This window comes from Belonocnema kinseyi, chromosome 10, assembly GCF_010883055.1.
Source record: "Belonocnema kinseyi isolate 2016_QV_RU_SX_M_011 chromosome 10, B_treatae_v1, whole genome shotgun sequence".
NCBI classification, from domain to species: Eukaryota; Metazoa; Arthropoda; class Insecta; order Hymenoptera; family Cynipidae; genus Belonocnema; species Belonocnema kinseyi.
The window spans coordinates 98,481,229-98,500,897 of NC_046666.1; the positions used below are offsets into that span (position 1 = coordinate 98,481,229).

Sequence of the window (19,669 nt, forward strand, 5' to 3'; positions counted from 1 at the left end):
AAAAAAAAATACGTGTCTCTTATTTTTCGATGTACTACAACATATTGCAGTTTCATCAAAATCGGTGAGGGACACCTGGGATAGTTTCCTTGTTAGTTAAATTACAATTTTTCATGTAATTTTATAACTGATGTGTGAATTTACAAACAACTTGTAATGGAATTCACTTTGAAAAGATAACCTAAAAGTTCAAAATTGTAGTCTGTTAATTAACTATTTTTAAGACACTTATACTATTAGTGTCTGGAATAAAAGACATGGTATAAAATAGTATACGAATATTATGTCCATGTTTATCACACTGATATAAGAAGTTGAATTACTTATGGGTTCTAATTAGAAATTCCATTCGCAAATTTATTACGTGCAATGAGTTAAATTTGAGTGAATGTGACAAGTTCACTTACAACAAAACCGGTTGTTAGGAATTAAGGTTAGGAACATTAAATCAATAAAAGCGCAGAAAGGATATTAATTTTTTAGAATTAATTAATTAAAAATGTAGACACTTACCATGCACAAGTTTCCGATAACACACCTTGTAATGATAACACAATTTGGGATAATAAAAGCACACGCGCGTACAGTCGATGAGACGTGTTTTGGCGGGTTAAGATGTAAACAAAAGTATGTCAACTTATGTGATTTCTACGGTCGCGAGAAGCGTCCAACTTAGTTGGTCAAATCTGCCTCCCAGCTCCTACTACAATCAAGACCCGTTTATCGCAGAATTCGTCTATTCCCTGATTCGAGACCCGTTTATCGCGTGATACCTTACCCCCACTCTTTACTTTCACATATCTCGGTAAACCGATCGCTGAAAAGTAAGGATTCGGTTGATTTTAAACTGAAGATTGCAGTACGTATTTCGACGTTATTTAGCATGCGCGCGTGGAAACAATTGCATGCTCACATCGTTAGTGAGCGGTCCAATCAGCTGTTCTCACTGAAAGGCAGCCTGCCTTCCCATGAAGTAGTGAGAGACAGTGAATTTTCTCCTTATTCTGCGGTAAACTGCCTTTATAATGCCTTTACATGTGCGTCACACGTGCATCGTATTTTGCTAACATTTTGTAAAGGCATATGCAATGGCGAAATGCGAGTCATAACGCGCGCAGCTATGTGCCCATCATACCATGATGGTGAAATGGAAACTCTCTCACATGTACGGCATGAGAATCATGCAATGCTGGTAATAAACATATCACGACTGTTAGTTGGGATCCCCATGGGAAAGTAGAGTCTAAGGAAGTGAATCTCTTACGTATACAGATATTTTAATGAAACATGATGGATTGTTATCTTCATCTCTGTACAAAATAAGATAGAATGGAGAGAAAGACATTTTAATTCATAACTATAATAATAAATAATTGATTTTGACCCTGATAATATGTAGACAAAATATGTGATAGAAGCAACAACGGTATGAAATAGGAACAGCGGCCGTCAACCTTCATTAATTTGCTTTAAACAGTAGGATATAGCTAGTATTTAACGGAGCAGTGACTCTTAACTTATACTTGATTTAATTTATAAAATATCATATATTTACACTCACCCAATATTCTTCGATTGAAACATTGTTGAAGGGACCTTTGCACATGCAAAGAAAATCCTCGAAAATACCCCTCCTTCTTAATCTCGATTTTTTTGGACCTTCCTCTAAAGTTAAATTATCAACAGCCTCGTACTTTTCTTCACTTAATAACTTTGATTCTTGCAAACTATCCAAAGCCCATTTTACGCTAACTATCCATTTTCTGTGTGCAATACCTTGGACGAATTTTAAAGTCTTTTCTGCTGCATTTTTCGGTCCAGTGACTTTAACAATTACGTGTGTGACGTTGGGATTGAATGAACTCGTGAAATCTGCTTTGACTAGTTTTGCCAATTGTTTCACAGAATCAATTTGAGACATTGACAAGCCGCTACAAACGAAGGTCAATTTTGGTATTAACATCACTGAATTTTCTTCCATTTTTTCTTGGAGTAAGAGGCCCGGCTTTGGTACAGATGATAGTAAAATATCTGAGATCAAGGAAGTTGCACATTTGGGAGATATAGTTCTCGGAATTTTTGGTGTACTGTGGTAAATAGGATATGATTTTCTTTTAATTGATGGTTGTATAAAAGGTCCTCTTACTATTTTATCTTGACTTAAACCGACTGAAGGTATTGGAGAAAATTCAAAACAGTCTTTGTCTAACAGTTTTTTTTCATCCATGTTTTTATTGTCCTTTGGTGTGTTTTCTATTATGTCCAAATGATCATAATCGTTTAGTGTCTCGGCGACTAAATCATTTTCACTCCTCGGGTCCTCACAAGCCTTATTCGCTCCTCCAAAAAGTTCTTTCTCGAACTCGTTAAGCAGTAACTGCTCTTCTGTAATATTCATTAAAGAATCCGGTAAAGTAGCAATTATTTTATTCTTGGAAGCATTCAACATTTCCTCATTCCGATTCTTCCTATCTGTCGTACAATATTTCTCCAATGTAGGACTTCTGCAAACTTCAGTGATATCGCCTGAATCTTGTAAATTTGTTTCCTTTATTTCCAAATTTTCATCAATTCTCACGAAACTCGTTAAAAGAGCCTGAGTAGGTTCAACATTGTGCGTACAGAGTTGAGACGACTCAATTTCATTCGGATATTGCAATGTATTTTCTTTGTCAGATCCTAAATTTTGCATCTCATTATTATGGCAGTGGGCGTTGACGTGCAGCGAATAGTAAATACTGAATGGATCTATTTGCATTTCTTCATTTTCTTTAAGTAACTCCGACGTAATTTCTGACTTGTTAAGAGTTTCAGTATTTTTTATAGAATTACTGGCTTTTTCAATATTTTTATCCAATTCGTTTGTTTTTGTTTTAAAGAAGTTAATTTCTTGATGTTCTGTCATTTTGATTTCCGTTGGGCTGGGCTCAATGTTAACCACAACATTATCTACTGAAGTATTAGCCCGAATACGTTTAGACTTCTCAATCACATCTTCAAAAAAGCGATCTGCAATGTCCAGAGATTCAACATTTTGATTACTATTCGTACTTCGCTGTGAAATTTCGTGATTCGCAAAACGTTGTTGAAGGCTCTCTGTAGTGTCGGGTCTATGAAAGAAAGTAGGTTTCATCACATTTTCAGATGTTAATTTAAGCTTCTTTGGAGGTCTATCAAGTGAAGATGGGATGATTGATTCACTGTCAGTATCCTGTAGAAGTTTCGGTTCTTCTTGTTTTCTTTTCCCCGGATCTTCCTCACCAGATAGCTTGTTAGCTGCAAATTCAGCTTCATCTGCAAATTCGTGAAACTTGTCAGTATCTATGTCAAAATCAGAGCCATCTAAAAAAAGTTTTTTGTAGTCTGGATGTTGAACTTTTTTCTCTGCAATCAGTTCCCCTTTTTCTGCAATCATCAGTTCTTTCTCTGCAATCAATTCCTCTTCCTTGTCTAATTCCTCACATTCTTGTAACAACGTCTCAGATTTTTTGGCCATATTCTTTTTTGCACCAGGAGTCGTAAATCCTTTCTGTCTCTCTAAGATATTAGAAGAACATTTAAAATGATCTTTTTTACTAATAATTGAAGTTTTTAGAACAGAAAGCTCCCTCTCTTTGTGCGGTGAACCAATGGATAGATGTTTTAACTGTGAATCATTTTGAGGTGACAATAAAACTACTGTACCTGAAGAAGTTCGCTCTAAGCCTTGCACGATTTTATTTATCTTTTGATTCTCTGGAGTCAAATTCCCTCTTGTTCTGCTGAAACCAGAATCGGATAAATTCGTAAATGAGAAATTCCGCTTTATATGTTTTGTTTCTGACTTAGTTGGTGATAACATCGTAACGTTACTTTTCTCTATGTAATTGTGCTTATTGCTTAACCTACCAAGATAATAAAAAGGAATGCGACGGTGCTTTTTAAGACAAATTCTACCCAGTTTTTTAAACGGAACGAAAGTCTTGGCCACCTTCGTTAATGAAAGTTTACAACTATCCGCATTATTTTCCGCAGAAAATGATTTAGCATTTTTATCATAAATTATTTTCGAGGACAAGTTTGATACTTTTCTTGCAGCATTTTTGGTTGCATTTTTGCTTAGTGAATTGGTCTGAGAAATAGCTTCGACATCTTTAAAGTTCTGACTGTTTTCTTCACGCAGATAATTGCTTTTATTATTTTTTTTATCGGATTGAACACTACTCACTGGAAGTGTAAGATCCATTTGCTCTACTAGAAGTGTTGAATCTATTTGTTCCTCAGGAAATTTGTTAGTTGGAGGAATCTCAACCGCGGTAAGAATCATTTTAGGAACTTCTGGCGAAATTTTATATGACTTCGTTTCATCGGAACTCTGCGTAACTAGCATCTGACTTCGTTTACATGTGAGTAGATTCTCGTTTTGTTCATCTTCCGGATTAGTGTCTTCAATGATTTGCTCAGGAGTTGACTTTTCATCCTTCTGTGGTGCTTTATCGTTCATAATTATTTGCGCCTGAGAACTCATATTCCGACATCCCTTGAAATAATCCGTCATCGATCCACATTTTTCAGGAGATTTATTATCAATTATGTCTTGTGGTGTAAAGCTGTCAGTTTCAGAATCTTCTTCAGACACGACACCAATTATGTCGTTTACTTCTTTGCTGCTGAGTCGAGAAATTAGATCTTCCCCATCTTTTGCTTCTGAAAAAGAATGGTTTAGATTTAAAGGATTCTTTTCTAGAACAGTAGCGAAAATGTCTTGGGAATCGCCAATTTCCGTGGAAAATTTTTTTTTACTGGTGGGTTTTGCCGTACTGTGAGATTTGCTTTCGATGCTCACGTTCAACGATTTCTTCTTCAAAGGCCGCATTTCTTTCCCAAATTTTTTAACCCGAGACCAAGTCTTTTTGGCTACCTCAGTAGAGGCTTTAACATGCGTTATTTTTTCAGTTTCGGAATCACAAAAAGGATCTTTAGCCTTTTTTTCTGAATCTACCGAGGTGCTTGCAATACTTTTCTCACGATCACGTAATCTTTGATGCACTTGTTTGAAAGTTAATTTCTTGTCATTTTGAATCTTTTCTGGCATTTTTCTTGTTTTTAGGGATCGTTCTGACTTCACTTTTCCATCTAATTTTGTTTTCGAGGTTTTTTGTGCTGAGTTATTCTGATTGAAACGAGCGTTCGGGCTCTTCGAAATGTTTTTCACAGGTGCGTCCATAGCTTTTTTAATTAAATAGTCTGGAATATCGGTCTTCTGGTCAAGTGCTTTGTGACTTTGGTTGATACCTGAAGATGACTGGGGCTCTTCTTCAAAATTTACATAATTCAATATACTATTTCGAGAGCTTAGTTTTGTTTCCGAAATGATGCGTGGAATAATCTGATTCCGCTTAGATGATCCAAGAGCTGGCGAATACATTTTTGGGAAGGGATTGTAAGCATTTTCTCCTGAAGCTTCTTTGCTCTGAGGGTGAACTTGATATGCTGCAACTATAATTTAAGAGTTGCAGATAAGCAAATAGAAAATAGATAAGCAAAATAGTGAGGCAGATGAAAAATCTTTTATGTAATCGGTGGCGACGCATGAGTTGATCATACTGTTTTTTAGAAATCCGTAACAAGGGGTGATGGGGCAAGAGAGCGGAGTTCGGGGGCAAAGCCCCTCGACACGCGGAAAGAATTTATCCTTAAGAAAGTCACAAACTAGTAGTTCGGTCTCGGATATGAGAAAAATTCATCAGATATTGATGCATTTTCCTACATAGATTCCAGCAGAAGCTGTCGTCAACTTTAGTCAACGACACACCGTTCTCGTCATATTTTACATTAGTATGTTTTAATCTTATTAGGCACGAATACCCTGGAAGCAAGTAAAAAATGATCAGTAATTCAAATTTCACATTATATTTTCTGTCTCCGAAACAGTTTTCATAGAAATATTCAACGTGTTTTAAAGCCAAAATTAACAGTTTTTGGAGCCTGTGAAAGGCGTCTCGATAAGATCCCATGTTTTTTTCAACGACTCCAAACAGTGATAATTCAAATTTTAACCTAGAAACGGCCCCTAAGAAAAATATTATGTGTAAGAGGACATATTTCTCCGCAAAAAAATCTATTTATGACTATTTACATCAATTCTTATATCTCCTTACTTCTACATTAATCTAGCGCAATTTTACTGTCGGAAGAGTGAGCGAGCGATCGAAGCGAGAGAGCAAGCGCATCTTAATCTACGTATACTAATACATAATAATAACTACAGTGAAACCTCTCCATAACGGACACTCAAGGTGAACGACTTTCTGTGCGCTTAGGAGAGGTGTCCGCCCTAGAGAGGTTTCCACTCCAAAAGAGTGAATTGCTAAACAGTAATATGTTTATATGTATGCACATATTATTGGTATATATAATAATATTATTGTTAACTATTTATTTATAATTAATTTAGTAAATAATTACTAATAATTATTGATTAATTCATAAGTGAAATAAATCGTTAAATAAGTAAAATAAATAAAATAATAATAATAAAAAAATTAAAATGAAAAGAATAAAAAATAAAATCCATAAATAAATAGAATAGATGAAAAATATATTAATAAATTAAATGAATGAAAAATTAATAAATTGAATAAAAAAAACAAAATGAATAATTACTCGAGAGGTCTAGTAACGAAACAATTACTTTTATCCCTACCCCTATTTCTGCCATCAAGCTAATGAGTCAGGGTGTATTGAAACTGTCCGTATCGTAAAGGTAATTTTAAAACTTGGCGGTCAACAATAGAGGCCCTAAGTGCTTGAGAGGTCTAGTAACGAAAGAATGACATTTATCCCTACCCCTATGTCTGCCATCAAGCTAATTAGTCAGGTTGTATTAAAACTGTCCGTCTCGTAGAGGTAAGTTCATATCTCGGGGGTCCATAAAAGTGTCCGTATCCGTTATAGAGAGTGTCCGTTAAGAAGAGGTAGCTTAATATGAGATTTCCTATACCATTGGTCGGGGAATCACGTTAAGTGTCCGTAAACAGAGGTTTCTTCACTTTTACTTCTCTTCTATCTCATGCTCATTTTGCATTCTTGTCAGCTTCCCTTATCTTCCATTCCTCTCCTAGATCATCTCCATACATGCTCCCATGTTTCCTCCTCCCATCCACATATTCTGCACTTTCTGTTCTCTTCCTTTTCCCAATACATCCCCTCCCTTACCTCGTTTCCAAATATAAATCTTGCTATTCTGGCCCACCTTCACTCACCCCATCCCTTCTCTGAATACTTTGGTACTCCTTCCTGTTTTATCATCTTATACCATTTATTATATTTTCATTCCTCAATCATTCTCCACCTTTCCATTAATTATCTTTTCCTGTCTCCTGCCTCCAATTCTTCATAGCTTACTCCATTCCCCTCTCCCATATCTCTTTCACTAAAAAACTCCCTCCTTCCTTGTTCCCATCGTGTTAAGTTCTACCGCTCTCCCTCTCCTTTCTTCTACCCCCTTCAAACACTTTTTCGCTAACTCCCCTCCCTTAACTTCTTCTCAAGTTGGCATTCCCTCTTACCCTCTGTAGTGCTTAATTTATCCCTTTGCGCTTCTTCTCTCACCATATATCCCGGTGTCCTCCAGTCTACCCCTAGCATCCACCTTAAATACCTTTCTTGTAAACTCTTAATCTCGTTCCTTTTCTTCCATCTCCATTTCTCCGCTCCATAACCTAATACCGGCCATACCAGCGTATCAAATAACCACATTCTCCTTCTCCAATAATTCTTGAACTTTCTTTTCCCTATTCCTCATACCAGTTTCATTATCCCAGCTGCTTTTTTTATCCTTTCTCTTATATGAGCTCTATGATCTCCATTAGTTTGCAAGGTATATCCCAAATATTTAAATTCCTTTACTTTTTATAACTTTACTCCATTCCATCTTCCAGTCCATTCTTTATTTCTTCTCCCTCCTTTTCCAAACCTCATTATCTTTGTCTTTTCTACATTTGATATTCAACTTTTTCTCATCTAAATATTTCTCCAATCCAGTAATTAGGTCCTTCATCACTTCTTCATCCTCTGCCATTAACATTATATCGTCCGCGTATACCAGCGTATATATCTTTTCTATTCCCATCATAACTCCTCCCCATCCCTTTCTCTTCATTTCTTCTTCTAGGTCTGAGATTAATACATTAAACAAAAGTTGGCTTAGAGAAAAACCTTGCCTGACTAACTAACCAGAAAGTATCTCCTACTTGCTCTCCTACATTAACCCTGCTTTTTGTATCTCTAACAAATTCCAATACTTTTCTTATTGTGCCCTTTCGTATACCCTTTTTCACCAAAACATTTTCTATCCCAACTCTATCCAAGGAGTCAAACGCCGCCTTCAATTCCACGAATATTGCTATGCATATGTTGTAAATGTTGTCCACCACCCTCATTCCTTTTCTAAACCTTGTCTGATTCGATGACTTTATTTTTTTTCCTCGCCTTTTTTCTTTAATCTCTCCCACAAAACAGTTGCATATATTTTATATAATGTTGGCATCAGCGTCACATCCCTATAATACTCAACTTCCTGCCCTTTGCCTTTCTTCACGATGGGAACCAGTACTCCTTCTTTCCATACCTCTGACCACCCCTCTCCTCTCAATACCCTATTACATATTATCCATGCCCATTCCTTAAATTCCGTCCCCCAATATTTCCAAACTTCAGTGAGAATCTACTCTATATCAGGTCCCTTTAGTGTCGAATTTTTTTCAGTTCCTCATGCTTAATATTAAAAAAAATTATCTGATAAAAAAACAGCAAACAGAACAAAATTCTCGTCTCGACATTCTCTACAAGCCTATATTTAAAAAAGATCAATTTTGTGACATTCAGAATTTCCTACTCCCGAGAAGTCTGGAAAATAATTTCACTCGATCCTGAGTGGTGGGCGACTTTATCGATCAAGACGCTCAATTGTACATACACATTTTTAGAATATAAAAAGTTTTAAATTAAAAATTAAAATAATATTGCTATTTGAAATTTAACAATATGTGGCTTACAGTATTCATGGAAACAGTTAACGATATCCAGATGCGTCAATTTAAAAAAGTATTGGCACCCATGAAGATAAAAAAATCATGTAAGAAAGAGTTTTTTCCTACATATCTTATTAACTAAAATAAATTATTTCTTAAATTATTTAACTTGTTTAAAAAATTGTTAGAACTCTCAATATTTAAAAATGTGATAACATGGAATTTTCAATTTTACGTTTTCGGATTATAAAATAAAACTCCAGGAAGTGAGCGCGTGCTTTTCACGCTTGCATTTTAGTTTTTATGGATTGCAACAATTTGAGGGACATAAAGGACATATGAAAATCTGTAAAGATTTTAAAGAAGCTTGTTCTTATGGAATGTAAATATTTTCTGTTTTGAATATTAGATAAAAATCCAGAGACATGAACGTGCAGGAGTATACATTTTGTTATTTTTTAATATTTTCCATTAAAAATTACTTTTTATTTCGAAAATTTTTTAGAATAATTCAATTTTAATGGTATAAAATGGAAAATATTTCGATTTTTAACGGTTAAAATAAAGGTGAATTTACTTTTTGGTTTTCGAACAAATTTTCTAATCAATTCTAATCGCAAAATATTCAATTTAAACGTTTTGAAATTGCCCTCTGAAATTTTAATCAGAAATAATTAAATTCTGAACACTTTGAATTAGAAATGAGAACATTTCAACTTCTTCCTAAGGAAATTGCCAACAATTGAAAAAATTAGTTAGAAAGTTTTAAATTTTGAAAGCTTCTGTTCAAATTTTTTTAAAATTTCGAATTATCCAATTTTAAACGCTTTTATCCAGTAACGATATAAATTCATTTCCTTTAATTCCATTCGAAATATTGTCGTTTTTCAAAATTTTACCAATCTAAAATATTTTGAAATGGAACTTTTTTAATTCAAAATAATTTGACACATCTTTTCTAAATTTCAAACGCTTGAATTTGAAATTAACAAGGATGATCTAGCCGAGGTTCTCCGCACATGAGAGCTGAACCATTTGAACCATTTAAACCGTCGATCTAATAAATAAGATAATTTCGATATATTTCTATCTTAAAAAATCCTTTATTTTTCACGTTCGTTCGCTTAAAAAACAAAATCACAATAAAAGTTAAGGACATCTTTCAAAGGATTTCCGTTGCCTTTGCTTAAGTAGCCAGTAACTGTAACTTTATATAAACGATGGACATAGGAAAGCACATTACTTTACTGTCATAATCTTGTTTCTTTTTATTTAAAACCACTTAATTTCGTTCCTTATATTACGATCGTGTACTATTTAATAATAATAATAAGTTGGGGGTCACAGCATGCTGGGACGGTGGCGATGGTGAGCTGCGAGATGGTCAGGCAGATCTCACTAATCAAACAGCTGGCCAGCAAGAACATCTGTCGCAAAAGGTAAGCAGTGGAACATCAACTGTGCCTGTTGAGGATGCTTTGGCTAGCGTCAGCTATTTACAGCCAACCACCTTCACAGAAATACCGTGGGAGAGCATCAATTGGGATACCACAATGAAAGAGGAATTGGTGTGTCTCTATTACGAAAGTGCGAAGTTTGAAACGTTAAGCAGATATTTGCAGCGAAAATAAAAAATTTAGAGCATTTTCAAAATTTGAAATTTTTTTTTTTACAAATTTTTGTCAAAATTTCCATTTTCAATGAAAATTAGAAAAGTTATATACTTTTGAAAACGTTCAGAAAAATAGGAAAAAATGTTTTTCTGGTAGATTAGGAAATTTCATTGAATTTCTTCGCTAGATATCAAATATATTTAAAAACTATCTCAGTTAAGTTTTTCGATTCGACAAAAATTCAAAAAGTTGGAGATTTTTCAAAATTTCAAAAAATAATTTTTATGAGTTTTAGAAATTTTTGCCAAATTTTCTAGTCCATGGAAAAAATACTTTCAAATTATCCTAATGACATTTTTAAATTCGATTAAAATTTAAAAAGTTATATGCTTTGCAAAATTTTGAAAACTTTCGAAAAAAAGGAAAAAAAAATTTTTGTATAGGTTAAGGAATACCAATCCAAATTTCTACTAGATGTAAAATATATGTATTTCGAAACTATTCTCATGAAGATTCTTAATTAGACAAAAGTTCAAAAAGTTGGATCATTTTCAAAAATATGCCATTTTTGTTTTTAACAGATTCGAAAGTTTAAAACAAATCTGAAAAATGTCAGTTGCAATTTATAGCTGTAATTCCTCAGAACTTTAAATCGCAGTTTTCGATTTAAGTTATAATATTTATGAGATTTAAAAAAATATGAGTAAAGTGTATGCATTTAACGCACAAAAACGAGCGCGATGCGCGAGAGCGTACCGGTACGCCTTAGGCGCGCTCAAACTTGGCTCGAAGCGCCGCGCACGCAGCGAGCACTGAGACTGTGCCTACGTTGCGGGCATTTTTTTTCTATAGAAGAATATGATATTCTTACGATTTATTTCAATTAGAGATATGAGCCCGAATTTTCATAATCACTATTCGACATTTTTCAACCGTCCTGCGATTATCCTTTAATCCGTATATTTTATTTCAATTATAGACATGCGATAAAAGAAATATTAATAATTTAATACAAAAAGTCTTTCCTTGCACTTTTCCTCTTCCGACACCACGTTTATTATACAGGTGGCAGCAGCATGTAAATGCAGCTGTTACTGATAGTGCATTTTGGCAGTACGATCGAGTTATCGAGCGATCAGCTGTCATCCCAGTCATTCGGCTTCTTTACACTGCCACTCTCACATTTTAGCAGTTATCTTATTTTTTCTAGAAATACCATATATCCCTAATTTTTTGGAAATCGTTCCAACAGCCTTAAACAATAAATTCTAATTGTTTTTAAATTTTCGCCTGCTTTCATGCCGCTATTTTACATTATTGACTTATCAAATCTTGCTTAACCCTTGTGTAGACAACCGGGTATCTGGGTACCCGTCGACGTATATTTTTTTGAATAATTTTCTTCCTACAAAAAAGTCGCTAAAAAAGTCCCAGATCCCCACTATTTGACCGATTTGCTATTAAAATGTACACTCAAAATTTATTTTTATTTTTTTCAACTAAGAAAATTTCTTGTTTGCAAAACAGTACAGGTATAGTCCAACCGGATACCCGGATAGACGCATGCAAAAATAATGGAATTTATGTAATTTATCACGAAATTGAAATCTTTTAATAAAGAACAGGAGTAAATAAGATTGAAAAAATATTGTATACTAAATAATATTCATTTTAAATATTTATTTATCAAACAAAATGAATATAATAATCATGATCTCGATATCTCTGCCATACTTTCGCATTCCACATAAAATGCGGAAATTCAAACTATTGTCCGTTATTTTATAATCGCAAATAATGAAAAATGAATAAAAAGTTTATAAAAGACTTTAAAAAATGCGCAAAACAAGCACGCACGGAAATATCTTCTTTGCGTAAACGATAGACACTAAATAACTGGGATTCAAATTTGTAAATACGTTTCAAAGGAGCTCTAGGATGTTTCATAGATATAAAAAAGTATGGGGATCCTTCTTTCTGTTTACTTTTTCAGCTGTCTGCGTTATATATCTGACTTAGGAATTTAAAGTTCATTGTACATAGTTCTACAATTGTATTTAGTTTAAAATACCTTCAAAATACAATGTAATACGATGTATAAAGACAACGTCCCCTGGCTTATCACCTGTTAAAATTAGACATCGTAGAAGATTATTTGCAAGTTCGATTATTTTCAAACGTGTACCATTACATAGACCTTCGTTAATAGAAATATTACGAATTGGCATAACAATACAATTATTTCCTAATGGTAATTCATGAAGAGGAAGGGTAGGTGGATTCCATGTGTTCAAGTATTCTGGGAGTATAGCATCATTTATATCTCCATTATCACAATTTCTAACACTATCTACACTTGTATAAATTCGTTCTGTGGTTTTGTCCAATAGCTCCACAGCTCTGTAATTTATTTCATCAACATCAACATTTCGTGCTGATAATATAGCTGTCTATGCTAGATCTCCAAATCTTCGATCCTTAATAAGTTTACTAAACATTGTCTGTACTATATCATCGGTTATAGTAGCTACACAGTTTTCTGGGGCTATTAAGTAATTCTCATTGTCATTTAAAGTACCATCTCTACAGATAATACATACTTTTCGAATTCTGCTTCTTGTGGTAAAGTACTCATATTTTCTGTTAGTGAAAATACAGAGACATTTTTTCAAAGTGAACTCAATTGAATGGATAAATTTACTAATTCGCTGCGAGTTGCATGAGTTTTCACATGAATTAACTGCCTAAAATCTGCGCCAAGAATTATAATTTTCCATTAAATGGTGAATCAACATTCATGACGTCACGTGATCTTCGATCTACTAATTCCAAAGAATACGTTGGCGCCATTGGAGCTTCGTCCCAAATAAAAACATCTACTTCTCGTAAGTATTGAGCATCTTTAGATTAAGTTTGTATACGGGAGACGGAATCTAAAAATAAAGGAACTGGCATACCGAAACATTTATGTACAGTCTTTCCTTGTGGAAGTAATATTGCTACAATACCTATAAATTACATCGTATATATATTTTTTCTCTTGCCTTTTAACAAATGATATGTAGTTGTGTAAAAGTATGTCTTTCCTGAGCCACCAGATCCATCAACATAAAAACAAGATGTAAAAGGCCTTTCTTCATTCGACAAAGCAACATTAATAATTGTGTCTACAATATCTTTTTGTTTTCCATTTAATATGTGATACTGCGTCTTTGTGACATGGTTGAAAAGCTACTTAATATCGGATCTTTCGTAAGAAAGATAGGTATTTATCTGAATATATGATCTTATGTACGTTTCTTGTATATTATAGTTTCTCTGGAAATCTTGTGACATAGCCTATTTTAATGTATCCCATAGTTCCTCAGGATTAATAAGTTGACAGTATATTAAAATACGAAAAAAATAAACTTCTTAATTGTTGGGGTATCGTCCAAACTTCTCCTTCTATCATAGCACGATCTCACTCTGCATAATCTTCAATGAGACCTAATGCTAATAATGCCTAATAACGTTAAATTTTGTTTTTCGTTTTAGCCAAATTGATAATTTTGATCCATTATGTTTTTTAAATACGTAGTGAGATATAATTTCAGAATACGTATATCGTTTGGTAGCAGTATTACGTCCATTTAACTCAAAATAATTGATTAGCATAGTTTCTTTTTCCAATGCGTTTCTTATAGCACGTTCACTTTCAGCATCGCCAAAAGTAACACTTTGCTGATTAGGCAAATGTACTGGCAACCTAATAACAGCATGACTTTTATTTTGCAACGATCTACCGTATATATGATCACATTCTTCAACAGGACTCACGTATCGAGTATCTATGAAATTTTTTATTTCATCATGATGAATAACATTTTCGCTGTTATTGGCATCAGTAACTACGACGGAAGCAGCATTATGTCCTTCGAGATATATTTGTATAAATATTTGACTGACTTTATGCTAGAAACTACTTCCACATTAATATGCGAGTTAAAGAACTTTAATAATCGAACATTGTAAGGTACTACAAATTGATTGTCAGTCATGCCTCCATTTTGGCGATTATATGTAAGTATCGGTATCTGTTCTACGATAAGTTGGATATACGTTTTCATCAATTCTTGTCTCGCTTTGAAACTTTTTTGTAAAATGCTTACTACATTTACCTTTATCATCTTTACACCAAGCTCCGCAGGGACCGTGAATCATGTTTTTCATAACAATATTATAAAGTTCATGATCTGTATCTGGATTTGGGATTTCTGCCGAAATATATTCATCTACAATATCAGGAGTAGTTATTTTACTATTTTATTTTAACGTTAATGACAAATGAACATGATGTGATCCACGTTCTTGATAATCAACAATATAAACGTATGCTTGCACTTCGCCGAAGAATTGTTGCTTTACTATAATGTTGATTAATTCATCTTTCTTTGCATTAAAAACTCGTGAAACAATGTCTGGTCCATCAGATACTATCTGACCATGTAGCGAATTATCATTCACTTCAGCCTAGTTTGGATTACATGTCATAGTTATAAACAAATCGAGCCTACCGAATTTTCTTACAAATGCCATTGCATCTTCATAGTTATGTAGCATATTTACTATTTATATGATAAAAAAAAAGTTTTTCAGTTTTTTAGAATTTTATATTTTGTTGCTGATATTCTGAAAATAGAGATTACCTTATACCAAATGCATGAATTTCCGGATTAGTAACGTTATAAATTAAAATATTTTCTCGAACATAACCTCAATTTTTAAATCTCACTCCACGTGCCCCATATGCATTATTTAAACAAAAATAATTCCAAAAGAATATTAAGAACATTAAAAAATATTTATCGTTAAAATTCATTTGTGTGTGTGTAATAGCTCTAAATTTGAACATTTTTTGTCAAAGTGTAATAGTTTTCTTCAAAATGCAAACTCTTATCGACAAATTCAAGCAATATAAACAGAAAATGTAATGTAGTATATTGAAAATGAGATATAATGTACAATGATATATAACGAAGAATATTGAAAAATTGAAGTTGTGTAAAATGCAAGGTTGAAAAAATATGAATATGAAAACTTTTGAAATTTTACTAATTTTGGATGCCCAGATCTGGGCCCGGTCGGGTAGGGCGTTTCATTTACGGTCTGGCGCTAGATAGATTACCCTATCGGGCCCACATTTTTCCAGACCGGGCCCGACCGGCGCTACACCAAAATTTCTGCACGGGGTAACTTGTGTTTCAAACAAATGTAAAAGAAATTTTTGCAGGAAACGGTTACATGGCCTCAATATTCGCGCTTTTTGAGCCCTATTAAAGTTAAGTCTTAAACGAGGTATGCTTAAATATTTCGTCGTCCTTAACCTTATTGGCCCAATTTGTCCGTTTCTGTCCGTCCACTTTAAGCATGAACAACTTTGTTAATTATGCTGGAAAAGATATAAAAATGTATTGGCGGGTATTTTCAAGTGTTCTCTTTCCGAATCTGAACCGAAAATATCGAAAAAAACCCACCCGTTCTCACCCTATTTTTTAATAAAAAAAAGAAACGTGATTTTTCAAAGTAATTTTTTTAAATCGTATTTTCGATGTGAAAGAGGTCTTGACAATAGCTGAAATCACAAAAACTCCGACTCAAAATGTCCCGACAATAAATTTATACACACAGAAAAATTATTTTTCATCATTAAGGGTTGGTACGGCCACCCCTAAAATAACATATTTACGAAAAACGCTCTTATACGGATTTTTCTCATAATAAAAACAATAACATTTTTAAATTTAAAGAAAATAAAAAAAGGAATATAAAATAACAAAAAGAAAGGTTCTTTATAAACGTCTACCTCCACGCGGTAAGAATTGAAAATATTTGTATTGAAGAAATGGCTGAAGGCGCACAAAATATTCGAACATGTTTATCAAAAAATCATTAAAATAAAATTCAACGTGACTTAAACTCAAAAGATTGTCAAAATTTCAACCTGACACAACTTTTACTGATTTTTGGAACTAAATTTATTTGCAATTTTTTGGAATTGAAAATAGCATTTTTGAAAAACTGTTGATTTTCACTCCTTTGGGCTATATTCTGGGGTGGTAACGAAACGTAACATAGATAACAAAAGAAAATAGGTTTTCTATTATTGGTGATATGTTTTCCCCCATTATAGGGGTGGTCCTACAACCCCTTCATGATAAAATATGAATTTTCTGTGTGTATAAATTTATTATTTAGACATTTTGAGCCGGAGCTTTTGTGGTCCGAGCTTAAAGTTGACTGACAAAAACGGAAAAATTAGGTTAATAAGGGCTAAGATCAGTAGTCTCCATGTTCTCGTCTCAATTCTAAGTTTGTAATAAATTTTCCCATAATTAAAATGGTTATAACAACAATAGAAAAGTTCTATTTGATTAAAACATAAACGGCTTTAGTATAAAATAATTGTCACATCATTTGGTATCAAGATAAGATCAAGAATGATCTTTGTTTATCTCACTAATTATAGAGTGGGTGAAAAAGTTCGGCGCTAGACCCCAAAGAACCACCCCTAGTTTTTAGGGGTCTTACCGAACTTTCTCAGTTAATCTTTAATTAATGAGATAAAAAAAAGAGAATTTTTGACCTTTTTATTTTTTCAAACATCATCAATCAATCTTGTCATTTTTAACATTTTAGGTGTCTATATAGTAGGGGTGGTTTTTAGGGATCTTGCCGAACTTTCTCACCAACTCTATAATTAGTGAGATAAAAAAAGAGAATTTTTGACCTTTTCATATTTTCAAATCTCGACAATCAAACTGGTCATTTTTAACATTTTACGTGCGGATATATTAAGAGTGGTTTTAGGGGTCTTGCCGAACTTTCTCACCCAATCTATAAATAGTGAGAAAAAAAGGGAATTTTTGACGTTTTTGTTTTTACAAATATCGACAATAAAACTTGTCATTTTTAACATTTTAGGTGCGGATATATTAGGGGTAGATTTTTGGGGCCTTGCCGAACTTTCTCACTCAGTCTATAATTAGCGAGGTAAAAAAGATAAATTTTGACGCTTTTGTTTGTTTTTAATATCGACAATCACACTTTTCATTTTTAACATTTAGGTGCGGATATATTAAGGGTGGTTTTTAGGGGTCTTGACGAACATTCTCACTCGGTCTATAAGTAGCGAGATAAAAAAAGAGAATGTTTGACGTTTTTGTTTTTCAAATATCGACAATCAAACTTGTCATTTTTAACATTTTACGTGCCTATCTGGTAGGGGTGGAATTTAGAGTTCTTGCCCAACTTTCCCACCCAATCTATGAATAGGGAGACAAAAAAAAGGGAATTTTCGACCTTTTTATATTTTAAAATATCGACAATCAAATTTGTCATTTTTAACATTTTAGGTGCGGATATATTAAGTGTGACTTTTAGGGGTCCTGTCGAACTTTCTCACCCAATCTATAAACAGCGAGAAACAAAAAGAGAATTTTTCACGTTTTTGTTTTTTAAAATATCCACAATCAAACTCGTGGTTTTGAACATTTTAGGTGTTGATATATTAAGGATGGTATTTAGGGGTCTTGCCGAACTTTCTCACCCACTCTGTAACTAGTGAGATAGAAAAAGAGAATTTTTGACGGTTTTATATGTTAAAATATCGACAATAAAACTTGTCATTTTAAACATTTTAGGTGCGGATATATTAAGGGTGGTTTTTATTGGGCTTGCCAAACATTCTCACCCACTTTATAATTAGTGAGATAAAAAATAGGATTTTTTGACGTCTTTATATTTTCAAATATCGACAATAAAAACTGTGTTTGGCATATTTGAAGAATGGGTGATTTGTTAGGGTAGTTAACCCCGTAAAAATAAAAATTTCAAAAACTTCTTCCGATGAAATATCATTTTTTGAAATCCTATATGATTTAGGATTTAGATAAAGTAAGTGAGCACATCTCATATCACTGTTAATAAAAGAAAATAGATTAAGAAACTGCGATGCAGTTATTATTAGCTATTAGTTATTAGATCTGAGGTAACAATTAAAAAGAGCGCGTTAAAATGATAAACCAATAGAAACCATGGCCATGTCATCCAATCTGGCATCCCTGCAAGACTTTAAGAAAAAGCCGACCTGTGTTTTTGTAAAGGCTCTTTCACACATTATCTAACCGGCTTTGGCTAGCAGCCGCGATCAAATTATTACGTTTTTATTAAATAATTACTTGGCTTATTGACAATTTTGTAAAAATAAATATACAGATTGACTTTCTAGATTAACCCTCTCTTTCTATGCCATATCCCAATGCTGACGGCCGTATAGTTAGCTCGATACCATGTACAAAGTCAAAATTTGAACGGACCTCTTTTTCTAAGGTTTGGAGATAGAAAGAGAGGTCCGTTCGATTTTCGACTTCAAAACAGGATCATAGCCACACTGCCTTAACTATATGTGGTTGGAATAGCACGTCACTTACTAACCATGAACATACATGTTGGTTTCGATGACATAAACAATGTACCTATTATAATATAATAAAAACATCAGAAAAATGTATAACGACCATAAAAACATAAAAAGATTACAACGATCAAATTATTATGTTTTTATCAAATAATTACTTGGATAATTGATAATTTTGTACAATATCAATTTTCAAAGTTCCCGCTTACTGTGTCTACATTCAAACCAAAATGAGAGTCCAATCAGGAATCAGGAAAAGGCATTACGACTTTCGATATATTTTGAGTTTGACCCATTCATCTTCTTTTGATAATAGGAAATATTAAAACCAGTCTTGTTCCAACAATAGAAGAAAAACTTAGCCAAATATATTTCTAATGTTTTAAAACCATTTTCAGGTAACACAGAATCATTTGTGGAAATAGCTGGGATTTAAGGTGGTTTTAGCGTGACTCAGTGAGTCATACGAGAGTGTAAAAAACTATTTTTGATTTACATGGAATCTTTTGTGTTTGAAAATCCGAAAATTAATTAAGATAGACATTTATGGCCGTCCCGCGATGTAAATCAGAAGAATAAATAAA

At 33.4% G+C, this 19,669-nt stretch overlaps 1 protein-coding gene across 4 annotated transcripts in view; it reads right to left on the reverse strand.

Moving 5' to 3' along the window:
• The window catches only part of LOC117181338 (breast cancer type 1 susceptibility protein homolog), a 149,666-nt gene that overhangs the window by 24,001 nt on the left and 105,996 nt on the right, over positions 1-19,669 (reverse strand). For all 4 annotated transcript variants that reach the window (XR_004468110.1, XR_004468111.1, XM_033373905.1 and 1 more), the window contains one exon: positions 1,562-5,478. Coding sequence is in view for 2 of the 4 variants with exons in the window: in XM_033373905.1 (XP_033229796.1) it covers positions 1,562-5,478 (3,917 nt within the window). In the remaining 2 variants the exon portion in view is untranslated. The remainder of the gene's footprint in view (positions 1-1,561; positions 5,479-19,669) is intronic.